The sequence below is a fragment of the Notamacropus eugenii genome, chromosome 6 (genome assembly GCF_028372415.1).
Source record: "Notamacropus eugenii isolate mMacEug1 chromosome 6, mMacEug1.pri_v2, whole genome shotgun sequence".
NCBI classification, from domain to species: domain Eukaryota; kingdom Metazoa; phylum Chordata; class Mammalia; order Diprotodontia; family Macropodidae; genus Notamacropus; species Notamacropus eugenii.
In genome coordinates, this window is record NC_092877.1 from 316,378,468 (window position 1) to 316,399,766 (window position 21,299).

The following is a 21,299-nucleotide window of genomic DNA, read 5'->3' on the forward strand; positions in this document are numbered from 1 at the left end:
ACACTCCTTTCCAGTCTTTTTACTGCTTATACCTTCCCCATGTACAGTGACTTTGGCCTCCCAGTTGTTGCTCAAATGAAGACACTTCATCTCTCACCTCCAAGCATTTTCGCTGGCTGTCCACAATGCATGGCATGCTCACCCTCTTCATTCCTTCCTCTTCCCAGCTTCCATGATCTCCTTAAGTCCCAGTTAAAACCTCTCCTTCTACAAGAAATTCCTCCTAATCCCCCTTAATGCTAGTCTCCCGTCTCCCGATTATCTCCAATCCATTCCATCTACAGCATGGTTCTATAATTATTAGCATGTTGTCTCTCCCATTAGATTGTGAACTCATTAAGAAAAGGGGCTATTTTTTTGCCTTTCTTTGTATCCCTAGAGTTTGACACAGTGCCTAATACATGGTAGGCACTTTATAAACGTTTACTGACTGTCTCATGGACCTAAGACGCTAGAAATACCGTACAATGGGGGAACTAGTGACTCTACATTCAGGTCACCTAGAGTTGGCTGTGTTCTGGCCTGGTGTTCTACAGCAGAGATAATGTGATTATCCCAAATTTGAGAGCTTTGGTTGAGGGTGGAGGCATGTAGGCTGAGAAATGATGGGAATGGAAAAGGGTCAGAAGCAAGGGTGGAGGGAAGTGAGCCATGGGGATGAGAAAGATGGTTGGCTTGAAAGTTGGACTTGAGACTGACCCCCGCCCAGCCTCACCAGACTCAGCCCACATCATCAGCCAATTCCCTCCACCTCCCAGAGCCAGAACACTTACACAGGCTAAGGTTGACATAAGGGTTTTGAGGCGACACAGGGAAGTCAGGGGTTGGGGAAGAGTTCTCACCACCGCTGGGAGGTGGACTGGCTGGAGCGGCCCCCTCCATTTCTTCAAATGCCTCCTTGTAGCTGTGCAGATGGGGCTACAGGAACAGGACACACAAGCAAAGATGGAGAACATCAGTTATGACGTCCTGAGTAACAAGGAGCTGAGCCCTTCAGAGAGGCAGACAAATTAGTACAATGCAAACAAACAAGCCCACCAAACAGAGTGAAAAGTCCCCTGGCTCATCTCCCACTGGGAAGGAGACAAAAATTAACTAAATCCATGTGCTCACCCAGTCCAGGACTATGAGAATTACTCATAATGGGCAAACAGGAAAAGGGTTATCTTGCAAGGCATCTGTCTATAGATAATTCAGAACAGGATAGCTGCCCATGTGAGTGGGCTGGTCTAGGTGGTATCCCTGCCTAGGAGCAGGGAGAAGATCAAGATAGTCCCAAGTCTTTTACATGACACCATTGCCCCTTATGGGTCCAGCTGAAGAACTGTCTCCAGCAAGCAAGAGGGTAACTCTTCCTTCTTGGATCAGGCAAAGGGACTTGGGCAATGGAGGTATAAAAAGTCCCTTTGGCAGAACTAAGGAGGTAGGAATTTATGAGAAAGAAAGGCACTTGGCACACTTAAAACAGGGCTAAGATTTGTCAGATCCCTACTGATTAGCTACACAAGGTTAACTTGATGGGCAACATGTCATGCTGAACCATAATTAGGAAATAAAATTTGCAAAGATAGGGAAGCACTTGGTCTTTGAGTTGGAATGCAAAAAATCAATCCCTATTTGCCTTTAGGAACAATGTTACCCAGCTTACTTTTATTAAGTCCCTAGCAGAGTGGTCCCATTTGCACACCTTAGCCAAAGGATTATAACTAATCAACTCTCACCTCTTTGGGCCGTCCTCCTGGATTGAGGGCAATGGTGAGGGCCAGCTCTGGGGAAACACACTGGACTGGTGACCGCACCCCAGGACTCCGAGGGGAAGTGGGCTCTGGAGAATGGTTCTCATATTGCCCATCACTGGCTGCTCGTCTCCGGAGTGGGGGAGGCGGCTCTGTTGTCTGCTTTTCTCGAGCCTGCACCCCTAGAAGTAATGGCAGAAGTTAGGGGAGATAGGCACACATTTAGGGGGCTGGTCTCTCCTAAAGAGGTAAGCCCACCGCTAGAGAACTTGTGGGTCAGACTTTACAAAGAACTCACTGCACCTAAGGTCAATGGTCTGAACAGGACCAAGGCCTATGTTCTCTGCACCACCTCCCCTTCTCTCCAACTCCCCCACACTCATGGCCCTGCCTGCCAGGCTGGGCAATCTATTCTGACTGAGAACAGACCTCCACCCAGTGATCTCCGATCAAGGACTGAGCTTTGGCCAAGAGTACAACAGACTTGACTCTTGAAACAGATGTCAACTCTTTCCAACCCTTGGAAGCAGATGGCCACTGCTTCCTTTCACAGAAGGGAGGAAAAGCAATAGGAAGGGGGAGGCAGTTACCAGGACAACAGCATCAACTAACATGCAACATCTGGCCCCAGGGAAAAACTCTTGGAAAGAAGGAAGAATGCAACATCATGTATTCTGAATCTCTAAGGGGGCCCTAGACAAACAAGAGAGGTTAGTACCCCTCACACCCACCAGGCCCCAGGATGTGCTGAGCCCTCAGGGGGCCCCCAAATGTATCCAAGCTTACCCTAAAGCTTCGAGTCAACCTCCACATGGCCCCTGTCTTTCTCTCTTTCAAAGCTGTCCCCAACAGTCTCTACGAACATGAAGTTTTCACAGAGCAACCCCACCCCAAAGACACTCATGCTTTGTAGATGGCAGGGTTAGCAATATGGATGTGACAACATGGGAAAAGAGCTCTGAAATAATTCTCCTCTGTTTTCCATCTGCTTTTCTCCATTTCCCTTCCCAACAAGCGGGACACCCCAGTGTTGCTAAATGGCTCTCCTTCCCATTCCCCTGCCCTGGGGCTAGCCTGTAGCATGGAATCCACTGCCTCCTTGAGCTAACTCAAAGAATCCTAGGAAACTTTCCTCCTGGGGAGCCATCAGGATATATTCAAAGGGCACCTAACCCATTCCTCTGCTTCTGGGAAACAGGGTCCCTCTCTCAGGCTAGGATTATTTCTAAGTACCTTTAAACTATCTCTCTGCTCCTTGTAGTCAGAAAAGGCGAAACAAAAGCGCAAGGAAATAGCCTAACCTGCCTGAAGTTACTCAGCAAATCAAAGCCACCCAACAAATGGAACTCCAGCATCCTGACTCCCAGGCCTCACTCAGTAGACCTCCTTGGCTTGCCCCATGACCTCTCTCTATGTGTGTCTGTCTCTCTTACACACACACACACACACACACACACACACACACACACACACACACACACACGAACACAAACACAAACACAATCAGAGAATGACACTTCCAGGAATGTACTAATGAGCATGGGCAGAGGCCATCCAGGCAGAATTACCTTCTGCACCATCAGCTGTGTGATTTATATTTCCCACCAGATGCCAGATGTGAAGGCTGCCATCAGAAACAAGCTGGAAAACCTCTTTTCTCAGCTTGTCACGCACAGCAGAGACTGCCAGGTGCCAAGTTCAAATGAAAGCATATGCGCATGCACACACAGTCTCCTACACACAGAGGCTGGGTGGATGCAGGAGGGAAACCAACAGGGCCTGAGGACATAGTCTATTTCAATGTGTTCTGCCATTAAAGAGCATGCAAATGGATTACGTGCTGAGTCCAAATGTTTGGGACATTTTAGTAGCTAGATAGCTGCACTGCCCTCTAAAGTGTTAGAGCAAAGTGCACAGAACTGGGAAGCAGGTCATTCATGTTACACTCTTGGCTCCTCTACTGCTTCCTGGCTTTGTGACTTTGGCCAAGTCACTTAATTTCTCTTTCTATTTTTCTCCCTCAGTAAAAATGGTACTGATAGGACCTGATCTTCCTACACTCAGTGTGATTATTGAGAATCAAATGAGATCATACATATAAGAGCACCTGGAAAAAGTTGAATGCACTATACCACTATAAAAAAAAAGGGACAGCTCGGTGGTATGGTGAATAGAGCACTGAGTTTGAAAACAGGAAGACTCATCTTCCTAGGTTCAAATCTAACCTCAGACACTTAGTAGCTGTGTGACCCTGGGCAAGTCACTTAACCTCTTAAAAAAAAAAAAAACCTATTACTGACCCCAAACCTTTCATGAAGACAAAACCAATCTTTTCATCACTGATATTTTGCAGGTCTTGCTATACACCCCTGAATCCAAACAGCTAAAGAGGAATGAATGTGCCACAGAGGCGGGATGCCCAAGTGCATAGTGGGCAAGTAGGCCATAACATATAACCAAGGAGTAACTGCGATGACATAAAAGAATGTCATGGAGATAATAAGAAAAGATTAGCAGGTCACACGGCTAAAGAAGGAAAACAGGTGGATAGCTGGATTGCTCCCCTGCCACCCTCATGAGTCAGGAGAAAGCCAGTAAGAACCCCAGGATGTTAGATGGAGCAAACCCATCCCCTCATGGCAAACCTGTGGCAGGCATGAATGAGTTGCTACTTGCATCACCAGAGAGGACTCCTGAATCAGTGAGACTGAAGATTCATTTGAATATTAAAAAAAAACCATGTAAGATTTCTTTCTTTTCTATTTTTTCTTAAACTGAACTTATGTCTAGTGAGAAAACCCCTTTTAACCAATGCAGAACAGCAACTATCCTGAAACATGCCCAGAGAGCTGTCTGGGTTATCGAGACCTATCTAAGACTGTATCATCAGTATGTGTCAGAGGCCGAGGTCAGCTCTCCATCCACTATAACACACTGACTGCTTATTTCTTGCCGTTGGAGATTCAAAGATCTTTCATGTAGTTTGCAATGTTAAGTACCAAGGGAGAGCTGTCCTCCCCCCTCCATTATTCTCAAAGGAGAGCTGTCCTCCCCCCTCCATTATTCTCATTTCCGTGCCCCTCTCCATCCTTTCCCTGCCCTGCCCCCAGTAACTCCCCAGTGGTCTAGAGCTGCCGTCACCAGTTTCATTCCTGGCAGAAGCATCAGAGTAAAACAGACGCTTCCATTGATTTTCTAATAATAATTGTGACAAAGGAGATCCAATCAGGAAAGGCTAGCAGGGTCTGGAGCTAGAGTTCAAGCCCAAGGTTAAAAGAAATGCATTAGAGCCGAGCTCCCTCCCCTGACTCTCTCTACCCTCCTGTGCCCCCTTTATGGCATATTTCCCTCTAGTTTTCAGCTCAGCATTTAACTCCTCTGTTTGGGGGCTGGGTGTTTGCCCTTGAAAATAAAGCCAAACTCAGTTTCCTGCATTTGGGTCTCTATTTAAGATAGGAGCTGACCCCTTGGATCTACCCTGAGCATTCCCTAGCCAAGTCAAAAAAGGAATTCTCCCACTGGTCTTCTGCCAACAGTAATCATGATCACTGGGGGTGGGGGAAAAGGGGCTAGACAGCAAGGAACACTTCCCAATTGCTGAAGGTGTGAGACATTAGAAATGATGATCGAGGGAGACCAAGATACAGTTTTTTCATGGAGATTGTGGAGAATGACAGAGACAGATACCTCCTCCTCATTCCCTCACAGTTCTACCTCAATCTCTTTCTTGGGACATGGGAAGGGGGCATGTCCTAACTGGAAACAGAAGGGAAAGCCTCTGAAAAGCTAAGGGAATCCAAGGCAATGCCCCCACAGTGTTGGGTTCCTCCCAAAAGTAAGATCAGGGAAGACCCTACATTCCACTCCCACGGGGCCAAATCCCTCCCCCTCCAGATCCCCACATTGCATCAATGGCCAGCCAGGCACATCTTGCATTCCTTGCACACAGTGTCTCACTGTTGTTCCCCTTGGCAAGCCCAACTCAGCCCCAGGGTGCCCAAAGAGCCAAGTCCTCTCTCTCCCTTTTCTTTCTCCATAGGAGGGGTAGAAGAAGGACAGGGGGAAGGGGAGGCAAAGCAGCGAAGAGAGAAGAGAGTTTCATTGTTCCTTGGCCAAGTGTGGAAAGACTGGGCCCATGCAGACCATGATAGCCAAGCAAGGAACATCACACTTTCACATGGTTCCTGAGAATGACTGATAATGCAAAGAGAATTGCTTCCCCAGTCCCACTGCCTTTGACCCTAAAACTCTATGTCTATTTGTCTCTGTCTCTGTCTTTCTGTGTTTGTTGGTCTCTATCTCTTTAACACACACACACACACACACACACACGTATGCACACGCACATGCACATACACACACACACACACACACACGGAACAGGAAGTAGGACTAAGGTTTTTAATGGGGTCACTGAGACTCCCCAGAGCCCAAGCTCTCAGTATCCTCCCAGGATGGGGAACAGAACCACATACCCAGTGGAACATTAATGAAGAAAGGGGAAAGGTGGTCCAATAATTCAGTTTGTGAAAAAAAGGCAAAAGTCCTCCTTTATGAAAAGAATGACTGGATGTTCTATGCTAAAGAGAGAATTGGAAGAAATGGGCTAGACTCACAGTAGAAAATTGATAAGAAAATTTTAAAATGTCTCTTTTGTCATCACCCCTTGGAGTTCTCAGGTACTTTTGTTTAAATGATCTCCCTTGAGCCTCACCACAATCCTTAGCATGGCGGGGGGAATGAGGTAGAAAATTATCACACCCATTTCTCAGATGAAGCAACTATGGCACAGAGTAGCCCAGAGGCTTTCCTAATTAAACAACTAGTCAGCAACAGAGTCGTGAGTAGAACTCTGGCCCCCTCCATCTCAGTCTAAAGTTCTTTTCCATAACTCTGTGCTTACTCACCAAAGGGTGGGTAGCAGGCAGAATTTTCTTTGGAGGATGTGGGGTTCAAAAGTGAGTGCCTCAGGGAAAGAGACATTGGAAACTCTTTATAGGACTAGAGATGGATGAGACTCTCAGAGGCCATTTTAGTCCAACCCCCTCATTTTACAGATAAGGAAACTGAGGTACAGAGAGATTAAGTGACTTGCATAAGCTCTAGAAACTGATAAGTAACAAAGCTGACCAGACCTCTAAACTAGAGCATTTCTGCAGTAGTCCCCGACTCTGACAGCAGCCAGTCTTCAGGATGGTCCCTTAGCCTTTGCAAGCTTGCCAGAATCCCCTGGGTACAAAGTCAATCTTTTTTTTTAATCAAACATGGAGTTAAGAGTTGGAACTGGAGAAAAGGCTACAACATCTGCATATATATTCATATTTATTTATCCAAAATAATTTAGATTATTTGTCCCCAATATCCTTGACAGACGATCCCCCTCCCCCAAACCTTTTCCTCCAGCCACCCATCCACTCCCACAAACCCCACTCTTCATTCCAGCATTCAGGTTTCCAAAAGCCTGGGTTCCTCATCTCTGGGGCTTGGGGATATAGCTCCATCCCTTTGAGGTCCAGAGGTGAAAGGTCTCTTGATGCATAACCTGGTGGGCTAGGAAGTCAGAAAGCCAAACAAACAGGAACCACACCAGCAGCCATGCTCTTTCTAGGACCAGAGACAATCTTAGCCCAAACTGTCCTGAACCTCCTGAATCATACTGGACAGAGAAGAGGAAGTGGAAAGTGACAGGAGAAAACATGACTTACCTTCTAGAGTCAATTCTTCCTTGCCATAGGAAGGAAGAACCTATATAAATAATTGTTCTGGATTTTAAAAGATTGTTTTTAGCCAATAGCTTCAAATTCTTCCCCAACCAAACATTTTCTCATCATAGAATGGCTACCCCTTTTCCTGATCGTCCAGCCTTGGATCAACAGGAAATAGACAAAAGGCTGCATGTAAGGCGTAGGAGGAATGAATGACCCAAATAATCAACTGAAAAGTGAATCTGCCCCCTAGATAATTTAGTTGACAATGCCTGGGGCATATCAGATCCCACACCGAGTTTCCCTAAAGTCAGACTGACCTAAGGGATACTAAGATTAATGTGTATAGTTAAGAGAAAGCTCATCAGGGAGAGGGGAAGTCTCCATGTTAGCCCAGAGGACATGGCCATACTGACAAAGCTGTTAGTGCCATCTAACTGTTCTACCCATCTGCCTCATGTACCACCTTGGCATGGTTTCCTATCAAGAGCTCAAGCTCTATAGCTCTTCCTCCAGCAGTAAAGTGAAAAGTGCTACGTACAGAAAGCACTGCCCAAGATCCTTCTATAATGAGGGCAGGTATCTGTCACTCAAGTCCAAAAGGTCCTTGTTCTCCAAGAAGACTCTGAGTTTCAAGTCTGCTTATTCCAGACCTCTCCCCAGCAGCCAAGACCAAGGTTCAATGCATTCAGCCTTTGTCCATGCAAAAGAAAAGAGCATTCAAACATGCAGATGGTGGAGAGGAAGGGAAAGGGAGGAGAGGGAAGGGAAGAGTTAGAACAAGGAAGAGAGAATGAGAGAGAGAGGAGGGAAAGGAAGAGAGAGAAAGAGAAAAAGGGAGGGAGAGGAAGAGAGAAAGGAGAAGAGAGAGGGGGAGGGAGGGAGATCTAGAGGGAGAGAAGAGAGGCAGGGGAGAGAAGGAGAAAGGATTGAAAGAGAAGGAAGACAAGATGGAGGAAAGAAAGATGTGAAGGGAGAAAGGGAAAAGGAATGAAGGCAGAAAAGGAGAAGAGAAAGAGAAAGAAAAAGGCAGAAATAGAAGAAAAGGAGATGAATGGAAAGAGTTGAGAAAGAAAAGAATTGGTATATAAGAAAAAAAAAGTTGAGAAGTGAAGTGAGGAAACAGGGTACAAGGGAGTTCACCAACCAGAGTGGGAAGATCTCTGCCGGTGGAGAGGAGAAGGCAAGGATAGGACACTCTTCTGGATACCCTGGAGTTTGGCGTTGTAGGCTGATCCCCAAGGGGGAAAAATAAAGGGGAAGGGAGGGGAGAACAGAGTGAAATGGAGGAAAAAGGGCATCCCCCCAGTGACCATGAGGACAGACAGAACACACATGGGACACACAGAGAACGAAGGAAAAGGAGTAAAACACAACAAAACAAAACAAAAAGAAAATAAACATTAGTTGAAGGTCTAAGCCAGGGATCCAGCCACAGATGGGAGGATGGGATGGCAGAGGGGGAGAAGCATCCAAGGTCTTTCCTCTTTAAAGGATAGATCTTCCTCCTCTCTGCCAAGGAATCTGAGAACTCCCACTTGATCATAAGAGGACCCTTCCCAAAATAAAGAATATTTTGTTTCTCCAACTTCCTCTTTTCCTGAGCTCTTCTTGAGGGGAGAAAAGGGATGGACAGAGGACCTGCTCACTGAGTTTTGCTTTCTCAGAAGGACATGTAACACTATAAGCTCTTTGACCTGTTTTATTTATTCACTCCCATAACTACTACCACAGTGTCTAGTACAGGACCTAAGGGCATGGAGTAGTCAATTACAGTGGGGCCACTGGTGATTTCACTAATGAAGGGCACTCTGTTTGAGGAAACTCCCTCTCCCGCTACAGATGGGCAAATACTCTGCCACTTAGAGCTTTAGAGCTGTCTAGGACATTGAAGGGTTAAGTACTTGCCCAGGGTTACACAGCCAACAGGTCTAAGGGATGAGACTTGAACCCTGGTCTTCACTCCAAAGCTGACCGTCTTTCCACTTTGCTATGCTGTCTCTCCATTGAATAAATAAATGAGTGAATGAATCAAATCTTTCTCCTCTGAGAACACAAAATAAAAAGCCTGAACTGTTGCAAGAAGAGATTGGGGTTTGAACCCAGAGCCCCTTTCCCTCTAGTGAAAACTTCTGCTTCTCCCATTCCTTCACTCCTACTGAACTCGTTCATTTGACCTCCAATTCCTTTATCCCTCCATATTTCTTTCTACTATACTCATTGGAGTTTCAAATGCCTTCCTGCTCTGCCCCCAACAGCCAGTCATTTCAATGAGTTTGCTAATGCCTAGAATCTCTGGTGTCCTTGATCTTCCACTATAGCTGTTTTCCCAAGAACTGACACTGGGTACTTTCTACTATCTGGTCCGAGGATCAGTAGAGAAAGGGATGAAATCATATTGACTGCAACTATTAGAAATTTTTACTACTTAACCTCAGTTGTACCCAGGCAACCCTTTTCTTTATCTCTTGTGGACTCAACAAGTGAATTTCATTCAACAAGCATCTATAAAGGCCTTACTATGTTCAAGGGACCATGCTATGTCCCAAACTCCCTATTGGATTGACCAGTTTGACTGCTGCAAGTCTTTGCTGGGTCTTCATTCATTTCCTGATCTCAAAGTGTGGGTAGCCCCCAAGTCTATCTCTCTGTGTGTGCTATCTCTCTCCCTCTCTGTCTCTGTCTCTGTCTCTCTCTCCTCTCTCTCTCTCTCTCTCTCTCTCTCTCTCTCTCTCTCTCGCTCTCTCTCTCTCTCTCTCTCTCTCTCTCTCACACACACACACACACACACACACACACACACACACACACACACACACACCACACCTCAAGTGTTTCCATAGGTTTAATTATTCCTATGCAGATGACTTCAAAATCTACATAACTGGTCTTCATCCCACTTCAGAGCCACATAGTTCCACATCTTCAACTCCACCTGGATATTCTCTGACAACTCAAACTCAACTCATATCACACAACTCCACACCTGTCTCTCTTCCAATCCCCTTCCTCTCTGGGGGGTACCACCATCCTCCTAGTCATCCAGGTTCACAACCTCAAGGCTCATCCTTGAGTCTTCCATCTGTCTCATTCTCCAAGGCCAATCAATCTGTTCTATTGCCACAACATTTTTCACATTCATTCCCTTAAAAAAAAAAGTGGAGGAGCTAATGAAGGGAACTTGTATTCTGAATCTAATTCTCTGAACTTTCTAGACTTTTGATGGGCACCCTCTATACTAGACCTGAGACCTAGACATCTACAACCAAGTCTACCAGAACCCATGCTTCCTGTCCCTGAGGAGGTGAATCCCCTGATGTTTGGAGCCTCTGCCCTAGTGCCCCACCCAGTCAAATAATGACTGAACATGTGCGAACTAGCCCATCATGCAGACTCTCTTGACTGCCAGCCCTGGATACCAGGCATTGCTGCAGTTTCCATCCCATCCAACCCTCCACTTCAGCCATTCCACCATCTCCCTGGTGCCTCTGACCTGCTACTCCCAGGTCCTACTCTGGACTTCCTCTACCATACCCCAGAAATCTCTTCATCCTGGAGCCTCATGTTAGCCCTGGAATTCACATGTTGGAAGGACCCTCCTCCCCTTCAGCCCCTCCTTCTGGCTGGATTGCTCTTCCTAGAACCCCCATTTAAGTATTCTAATGCACTTCTGTCCTGGCACCCAAGCCACCATGTCTCACTCCTCTCCAGGCTGCATTCTCTGGTAGGCACCAACACCATTGGTTACTCCCCATCACACCCTCAAACATGTCTGCTTTCTTTTACGTGATGCCTCCTCCTTAGAGTGTGAGATGAAAGTGACTTTCCTTACATGTGTATTTCCAGTGCAATGTCTGGCATATGATGAGTGTTTAATAAATATTGGTTAACCTGAATGACTAATTTCCCCCCCCCACACACACACACACCTCACACACACACACACCCCACACACACACATACTTTTCTTCTCCCCAGAACAAAACCACCTAACCATGCCTCATATTTGCCAAATTCCCCTTTTAGATGTAAGTTCCATGTGGGCAGACATTGTCTCTTTTAAAAAATATTTGTATCCTCAGTTCTTAGTAGAGTGCCTGGAACATCATGCTTTGTATTCATTCATGGAAATTCAGAAGATACAATTTGCCAAAATTTTATCAAAGCATTCAACAAAGTTTTCAATGCTATTCTTGCGGGTAGATAAAAAGATCATAGGTTACTCAATGTGTGCATTCGTCCTTTGTTGCCAAAGAAGACCATGGCATCAGAGAAACGATGACATGACTTGCACTTGACTTTGTTCTGAGTGAGGGAGGGCTGTGCTGTGCAGGTCACCAGCCTCACTTCTCCTCCAGAGCCATCTGAATCCAGTGACCAGATATTTATCAAGATGACTGGAGATGGCCCAGGATGAGGCAGTTGGGGTTAAGTGACTTGCCCAAGGTCACACAGCTAGTGCGTGTCAAGTGTCTGAAGTGGAATTCGAACTCAGGTCCATCCTGACTCCTGCACTGGTGCTCTATCCACTGCACCACCTAGCTGCCCCAGGTTACACAATAGTGCAGTTAGGGCAGGTCAGAACTGGTTGAAAAGATAGATCCAAGCAGTATTCACTTGGGTTCTGAAGACCACTTGGAAAAGTCATTAGTGGAGGCCCAGAGGGCCTGTGCTACCAATGCTAACCCTGCTACCAATGAATAAAGGCATGGCTGACACACATCAAATGTCCAGACTACACAAACAAGAATGGCTAGCTAACATATCGGATGACAGAGTTAGGATCCAAAAAAGATTATGACAGGTTAAAATTTTGGATTTAATCTAATAAGAGGAAATTTAATATGAAAAGTACTACACTTGGGTTTAAAAAGTCAATTTTCCCAAGGAAAAGATGAGGATGATATAACTAGACAGCATTCGCTGAAAAAAGACCTTCAAGTTTTAGAAAAATCATAAGTTGAACGTAAGTCAAGTGTGTGGTACAACAGCCAAAAAAAAGAGAAATTGAAAGGCACATTATCTGTGCCCAAGGAGGTTAGAGTTCTGTTGCCATCTGCCCTGGTCTAGGGGAGGAACTGTGTTCAGTTCTGGACACCACATTTAAGAAGGACATTGGTAAATTGGAGACTGTCCAGTGAAGGACTAAAACTGATGGAGCCAGAATTATTATGGCCTAGAGTAAAGAGGGCTTAGGGGCTACAAAATAGCTAGGTTCCAGTATTTCTAGGACCATTAGATGAAAAAAGGACTAGACTTGTTCTTGGTTCCAGAAGGCTGAATAGGCACAATAAACCAGATCTGTAAAAAGGTAGATTTAAGACTGACATAAGGAAAATCTTCCCAATAATTTAGAGCTATCCCCAAATAAAATGGGCTGCCTACAGAGGTAGCAGGCTCCTCCTCGCTGAACATCTCCAAGCAAAGGATGGATGACAATTTGTCAGATGTATCATTAGCACATACTCCCCTCCCCAAGTTACTTTGCATTTGCTAATATGTATATGTGCTGTTTTCTCTCCATGAGTCTGTAAGCTCCATGTGAGCAGAGACTGTTTCATTTGGGTCTTTTGAGGCCTAGTGCTTAGCCCAATGCCATACATACAGTCCATGCAGTCAGAGTTGAATAATCATTTGTTGAACTATGTTGAATTTTCCATTCTCAGGTACCCAAAGCCACCCTCACTCTACTCACTGTTTTCAGGCTATCCCACTTCTCAATTTACTGAGATACCCAAGATCAACCATCACATCCTCCCTCCACTCTTCATCACCTCAGAACTCCACTTTGCCTTCACTCATTCTCTCCTCCTTTCCTCTTGCCTAAGAGTAGAAAGTGGACCTCCTCCTTGCCAACAATCATCCTTCTATCTGTGCTGATGATCATAATTATTCTAGGGTCTAGTTTTATCAACTACATCCCCACACAAGTATGCAATGTACCTCTTTCATCTCTCCCTGCACACTGACACCTTCCCCTCCTTTTACACACATGGCTAGTCTCCTCTACCTTCAAAAAAAGGAGGAAACCTCCTTCTCTTGATTTTGGAAGCTCCTCAAATGAACATTTTCTTTCCTTCCCATTAACAGTTAAACTATTTAAAAGACACTCATATTTGCTGTAGTCTACATTAGCTGTCAACTCACTCATTACCTACTTACTCCTTGATCCCTCAAATCTGGTATCTGAAATTGCTTTTCAAAGCTATCAAGGTTCCTCTCAGACAGATCCAATGGCTTTCTCCCAGTCTTCATTCTCCTTGGCCTTTCTGTAGCATTTCACACTGCTAACTACACCCTGTCTACTGTCCACTCTCTTCTCCATGAGTCTGTCTGTGACAATGCACTATCCTGGATCACCTTCTTCCTCTCTGTTCTTTTTTTGTTTTCCTTCCTTGCTCCCAAATATCTGCAGTCTTTCCCTCTCCAATCCATCCTTCACATACTAGTCGAGTCATCTTTCTAAAGCACAGTTCTAACTATATTACTCCCCAACTCAGAAACAAACAGTTCCCTGCTCCCTACACAGCCTCTATATTGTGTACAGTATGTTCCCAACCTTTCCAGACTTCTTTCCAAAGATAACCTTACACGTGCCAGCAATGCTGCAGCTAGGCCAGACTCTTCATTGGGCTTTTCCTACAATGATGCCCTTGCTCACAGTCCTCTCTCCAGCTAGGATTCCTTTCCCTAATTGCTCCATTCCATACACGTCTTGCTCTACTCTTAATTCTACTACACAATGGCCAGACTCCCTGTATGGCTGCAGAGGAAGTCATGGCAGTAGGAACCGTTGATGTAAGAAATTCCACTCATGCTTGGTTGGGGACCAAAGAGATTTATAGTCTCACAGGGCCATAAATAGCTACCCCCTCTACAATCTTGTCCTCAGGTCAGCTGAGGAGTGAATGAGAAGGGGGACGTTGTGTGCCAGTTAGATGCCCTTCCCTTCCATCTCATCTGCCAGGCCTAAGGGGGCCAGAGTATTGAGAGGGTTGGAGAGTCAGCCTAGGTGGTGAAAAATGGCTGGCTACAAGAAAAGCTGTAGTCAATCTTTGGGAGGAAAGAGCCTCAGAGAAAAGCTGGTTTGAAGTGTAATTTAAAGTTAACAAAGGAATTTCTTCACAATAGTCCTCATACTGTAATGATTATTCCCCATTTTACAGATGTGAAACTGAGGCACAGCCACATTAAAGTGACTTGCCAAGGTCACCTAGATAGAAAATGACAGAACTAGAACTTGACTAGGACTGAGACTTCCCACCTCCAACTCTGCTGCTGTTTTCATCCCCCAACTTGAAAGGGATCTCCAAGCTCAAAGATGGTAGGAAAAGACCAAAAGGCAACCAAAATGCCAAAGTAAGGAGCTCCCTGTCATGGAGCTATCTGTGTGTGGCTCAGCCATAGAAAACATGACCTCCTCCAATCCACTTTCTTGCCCTTTAGGCTTTTTTTTATTTCACTGACAGCAGCCTGGAGAAAGATGTCCCCAGATCAAACTTCTTCCCTACACATGTACAGATACATACATACATATGTGCATGTGTGTGTGTGTGTACGTGTATACTTTGGGGAGTAGAGTAGTAGCCTTGGAGTCAGGGAGACCTTAGTTCTAATGCTACCTCAGACACTTACTAGCCACGTGATTCTGAGCAAGTCACCTTACTCTCTCTTCTCCACATTAGTTTCCTCATCTGTAAAATGGGGATAATAATAGCCCCCCTAGTTCACAGGGCTGAAATGAAATAATATATTTAAAGCACTTTGCAAAACTTATAATATAAATGTTTGCTATGTTTATTCTCTAGTTAAAAGGTTCTCAAACCTCAAGAGGCATCAAGCTCCTCCCTACTCTCAGAGACAGAAAGGAAGCAAGCAGGGTAGAACAAAAAGGCCAGGCCACACTGACCAGCTTTCACTGTAAATTTCTGCAGTCCTAACACAGACTGAACCTTCACTGCCACACAGCAATTCTTTTACTCTCTTATTGACTTTCTACCACACTCTCCATAACATCTCTTCAAAACCACTTCCTCCTTCCTAAAGCACTTGATTTTATCCCCACCGCTTCTCTCTCAGCAGATAGATGACTTCACCTCCTGTTTTACTGTGACAAATGCAGCCATTCATCCTAAGCTCCTACAGCTCATCTTTTCCACAAGTCAGAACTTCTCTGCGTCTTCTCCCATCTCCTCCATTTCCCCAGGGTCCAAGGATGGGGAACCTCCCCTCCTTGCCCAAGCTAGCTTTTTCTAATGGGTCCTTGACCCCACCTCCTCATACCTTCTCTAAGACCTTTCCCTTTCTTATCTCCAGCAGATGATCATCTAATGGATAGAAATAGAAGTCTACACTCACTGCCTCCATTTCCTCACCAGACACTCATTACCCTTCACACCTCCTCAATCTGGCTTCCATCCCTACATCTCTACCACTGCTCTTTGGAAAGTAACCACCTTGACACTGGCTTTCCTTGGCTCCCATGACACTACTGTCTCACCTTGCCTCCCCAAATGATCCCTCCTGCTCATTCTTCTGGGTTCTCCAGTTGCTTATGAACAGCTATGGCACTCGGTTTTTATTTTTCTCTTTCTATTAGCAATCTAATTTCCCCTCAGGTCTTCAGTTATCATCTTCACCCACATAACTCTAGAATCTAGATCTTCCCTCTCTATCTTGCTCCTGAGTAAGATCATCCAAGGTTTCTAACTCCATGCTAGACACATGCAGCATCTTGCCAACATCCCTCAAACTCAACATGTCCCAAAGTGAATTCATTATCTTCCCTCCAAAACCTGTCCTTCTTCCTCCTATCTTATCTATTTTTGTTAATAGCACCACCACTTTCTCTCATTTATCCAGACTAGATATTTAAAATTGTATAATGTACTCTTCCTTCTTTTTCACTACCAAATTCAACCAGTTCCCAAGTTATAGTGATGCTACCTCCAACGTTTCTTCCATTGCTTAGCTTGTAAGCTCATTGAGAGTAGGGATTGGTCCACTTTTGTGCAGCCCACTTTTCATCTAACTCAAAATGACCCCCTTGTCCATGAATTAATTCCCTGGATCACTGTACTTCATTTCTTTTGTGCATTAGTCATTTTCCAACATATTACAGTTGTCTATATATACACCCCACCTCTGAGGCTTGCCATTTGTGTGATCTTGGGAAAGTCACTTAATTTCCTTGGGCCTCAGTTTCCTCATCTGAAAAATTTAGATTAAGTGGTCTTTCAGGTCCTACCCAACTCTATATCTGTGAATCTGAACCCATGCCCCTAAAAGGTCCTTGAAGGCAGAGGTTAAGTTGTCTTTCAATCTCTCTAGCCCTACCATCTCATCCAATTATCTAATACATAGCAAACAATAAATATTCGTTGATTTGAATAAAACTGAACATAATTTAACTTTATCCTTCTCTGGATCCCAAGGGCTATGAATATGTGGACTTACCCTGCAAACATAAATTTCATCCTTACTGCCAGGAATACTTCTGGCTGTCCAGGGTGGCTGATGGTAGAGTTGTACATATTTTCTGCTTCCATAATCAAGCCCCATTCCTAATTCCCCACAATTTTCCAAAGCATCTTTTCCTACCTAGGGTCCAATTCCTCATTTCTTCCTAAAAATTGAGTGACACCCCCATCCTCAGTTTCCCCGACTGAAAAGTGAGGATGGTGATATTCTATTTCATGGTTCCTTCCATCTTTGATGTTCTATGTTCTATGATTCCCCATTTTGGCTTCCTTAGGCAAGCCTAAGCTCTGATGTGCCAGCCCCAGAACAGGCAAGAACCTAACATCTAATCACACCTGCCTCCTCTATCTCAATCAGCTCCCCAAACTCAGGACAGATCTAGAATCACACAGACCTCTAGGACTGGGAGAAGTTTAAATCTGGCACAGGCAACTTCCTCAGCCCCAGAAAGCATCATCTGATTAGACTGAGTCCCGGCTTCCCCAAAGCAGCATAATCTTAAGTGTATGTGCATCTTCCTGGTCTTTTGATCTTCAAAATCGAACCCCCTGTGGTTTTGGGCCAGGGAATCCTTCTTGGAAGGAGTGAAATGGACTGACTTGAAGGGTCAGGGATCAATGGTGAGGTCTTCTATGCAAAAGGAAGAGATGAGCTCCTGTGATAGGAAAATGCCCATCATACAGAAGGGGAAAGTGAGGGCTATGATACTTCTTGGAATCTTACCTTCCAAAGAATTAAATCAAGTCTCTTGATTCAACAGAGGGCTCGTTCTCTGTCTATAAGATATCTCTCTCTGGTTCTCTGTCTATAAGATATCTCTCTCTTTTCTCCTCTCTCTCCTCTCTCCTCTCTCCTCTCTTCTCTCTCCCTCTCTCTCTCATCAAGGATAGAGTGGTGAAGACAATTCAGCCCCATGAGAAGCCAAGGTCCTGAGTGTGGGCTGCATCCATGAAGCTAAGTTTCTTCTTTAGCTTTCACATACCCCTCAGGCACAGAATCCCATCAGGAACCCCTTGTTCCCTCATCTTTCTCCAACTCCCTCTATTTGCCTTAGCCACATAAAGGGAAGGGGTGTTGCCTGTTCTCTCTGCAGTTGGCACAGTGACTCAGCTTCCCTTTTAGGGAGCTGGAGTCAGGGAAAAGAATATGTTTCTCTGCCCAGTCTACTCCTCTCTGAAATTTTTATGGCCCCTCGTCAGCTGAGAGATCTGACCTAATGCCTAATCTTCCTTCAAGACTCCCCAGATCACCTCCAGACCTTAGATCCACCTTAAAAATAATTACAATAAGGATTTCCAACCAGTGGATGACTCAAAAAAGTGTCAAGAGGAGGAAAAATCACAACTGCCCTACAAAAAGTTAATCACAACCCAGTGGAAAGAGCATGAGTTTTGGAATCAATAGGTGTTGGTGCAGATACTGGTTCTGCTACTAACTCATTATGTGATCTTGTGCAAATGACATCATTATGGGAGTCTCAGTTTCTTCCACTGTAAGGGGGTTGAACTAAATGATCACCTCTCTGAGGTTTCTTCCAGAGATGTGGTTGGACAAATGATCAAGCAAGTATTCATGTGGCAATTCTTGTTTATGCTGCTGTAAAGATATGACAATTTTTCTTTACCAAAAACTTTCTCCCCATGGCCCTGGCATCCCCTTTTTGCTTCCTTTCTCGGGGAAATACATCCTTCCTCTGATGGAATTTGGGAATCAGGATGATATAGGGTGAATGCTGATCTGTGTCCCCTAGGCAGTTCTGGCCTTACCAAGGGACAGCCCAAGTTAGATAATAGCATAGACCAGAGATTGTTAACACTGATTTGCGTCACGGACCCCTTCAACAGTCTGCTGAAGTCTACGGATCCCTCCTCAGAATACCACTGGTTACCTACATTTATAATTGAAGGAAATGCTAAATTTCATGAAAACAAAGATGGATTTTTTCTCATCCAAGTTCACAGACCCCCTGAAATAATCTCTCTATGGACTGTGGAGCCCAGGTCAAGAACACCTAACCTAGAGGGTTGGGAGAAGCTGACATTCTGAGTTGTCTGGTGAGTTTTAACAACTTCCTAATCCTAAACCCAATTAGAGTGAAAAACCTGAACCAATCTCCTCCTTCCCAGCTCCCCCTTCTGTCCCAGATTGTTGAAATAGGCCTCTAGAGCCCATGAACAGAAGTGTGGAGATAGGGAAAGCTGCAGGGAGCCACGTAAAGGCTATGCTCCCTCACCATAACCCAACCAGAATGCTTCCCTTGGTTCCCCTCCTCCATCCAGGTCATTCAAGAACTCAAGAGGAAAGAGAAGAATTGATGAAAACAGTCCTGGTCCCTTACCTGCTACCCTGTGGGCCACCAACCCCTCTAGATTCAAGGGCTCTTCCTCAGGGGTCCGGGATGGATCTGAACCAGTCTCTTTTGGGGAAAGTTGAGGTTGAGTTGTGAGGCCAGGGAGCGTTGCTGGAGGTTGGCGAGGTCCTGGAGGGCTTGAAGAAGCTGGGAAAGCAGAAGAAGAAGAAGGAGAAGAGGCTGGACTTCTGGGTTGGTAATTCTGGCTGGGCACAGCTGAAGATGGTTGGTACTCATAGGGAGAGTATGGCCTCCCAGGTGAAACTGACTCCAGGGACGTGCGGGCAGCTGGTTCAGGTGCGCCCTGGAGATGACCCCTTGGGATATAGCCAGATCTTGACTGGGCCAGAGGCTGAGACTGAAGGGAGAGACCTGGAGGAGGCTGGGAAGCAAGGGGAGATGCCCCTGGCCATGCCCCAGGGACACTCTGTGACTTGTGCAAGGGGGAAGTGGATGAGGCAGGGTCCAGGTCAAGCATTAGCATATTGAGTGCTTCTATAGACTGCTCAATCTCCTTCTGGGAGGCTGCCCTGGGGTATTCAGGGAGGCCAGAGGCTGAAGCCTCCACCTGAGGCTGGGGACTGGGCCTGCCAGGTATGTGGCTCTCTAGGCGAGCTCTATCCTGCTTGCGTGGAGGTGGACGAGGCTGCTGCTGTGGTGGCTGCTGCTGCTGCTGCTTCTGTTGCTGCTGCCAGGAATTCAGCCCCCGTTGCACTGCATCGCGACTACTCCCACTCCGGGCTGGAGCTTGGGGCAACTGAGGCTCAGTTTCTGGGAAGGACTGAGAGCGGAACATCCCATTGGCATCATAACCGTAGTGGGGATTAGTCATCGACTGCTGCCATCCCAGGTGTGGACCCTCCCGCTGGTACCCAGAGAGGCCCTCCTGGGCCGAGAACGAGGGTCGCATGGGGGCCCCATGGATTGTTTGAGTGAGAGGAGCCCGGGCGTGGGTTTCATAGGGGTAGCTGCTGCCATTAACCATTGGCTCCCCTGGGTAAGGCTTGTCCAGGCCATTGGTCAGTGGAGACGTAGCCTCGGGGTAGCCCCCCTCGCTGGTATTGGTGATTCCATCCAAGGAGGACAGAGTACCTAGGCTGCCTACACTGTGCCCATCCTGGTTGGGCAGCTCATCATCCAGAATGTCTGTCTCCCGCTCAGATGTCAGGGTCCCACCATTGACATGGACCTGGGCAGGGACAACATGACGTCCAGAAGAGGGAGCAACAGGTCCCCCATGCTGGCGGGACAGATGGTGTCGGGCGTGGTACATGGGCCCTTGCTTCTCCCGCTCCAAGCCAAAACCACTCAGCAGCCTCTCCAGCTCCCGTTTCTCCTCAGGGCTCAGGGATACAGGAGCATTAGAAGGACCAGTAGGCTCATCGGTCTTGTCGGTCTTGGTGGAGGCAGTGGAATTCCCTGAATCGCTGCTCACTGACAGAGTGTGCTCCACGTGGTTGGGGGTAGCTGAGAGAGTGGGGCGGATAGCGTTGACCGCACCTGTGCTCCCGTGCAGAGAGTCCTTCTTCTTCACTTTGGCATAGAGACTCCCATCCAGTGGACCTTGGGTGTGTCCCACCACCTCTGTGTAAGAAAACAGAAGCGAGACAGAGTAGATCAATGAATGTGTGTGTGTATGTGTGTGTGTGGGGGGGGGGGGTGTATGTGTGTGTGTTCTATTTCACCATCCTTGGGGAGAAGGGAGCTAAGAACTCTCTCATTAGCCAACTCATATCATGGCAGTGAAACCTTCGAGATGGAGTTGGAGGTGGAGATAGTGAGGAGGAGAAGGGGAGAAGAAGCTGCATCTCCCAAGCCTTCATCCTGACATCAAAGCAGGCTCAAGTAATCAATCAGCTGCTTAAATGGGCAATTCCAAGCATGCAGATTCCTTCTACCCTTCTCTCCCAGTCACTCCATGAACACCTGCTACCTGAAATGCCTTCATCAGGGGGACAAAGGCTTTCATTTCACAGTGAAAAATAAGGCTCGAAATGCAGAGGCAGAAAGAAGAGATTATACAGCAAC

General features: G+C 46.1%; 1 protein-coding gene across 21 annotated transcripts in view; it reads right to left on the minus strand.

Moving 5' to 3' along the window:
• TNS1 (tensin 1) overlaps positions 1-21,299 on the minus strand; it is a 316,581-nt gene that overhangs the window by 44,622 nt on the left and 250,660 nt on the right. For 12 of the 21 annotated variants that reach the window (XM_072617731.1, XM_072617730.1, XM_072617732.1 and 9 more), the window contains 4 exons: positions 19,260-20,855; positions 8,589-8,672; positions 1,722-1,918; positions 774-918 (listed from right to left, as the gene is read on the minus strand). In XM_072617731.1, coding sequence (XP_072473832.1) covers positions 774-918; positions 1,722-1,918; positions 8,589-8,672; positions 19,260-20,855 — 2,022 coding nt within the window. The remainder of the gene's footprint in view (positions 1-773; positions 919-1,721; positions 1,919-8,588; positions 8,673-19,259; positions 20,856-21,299) is intronic. The other 9 variants (XM_072617736.1, XM_072617734.1, XM_072617741.1 and 6 more) reach the window with 6 other exon arrangements.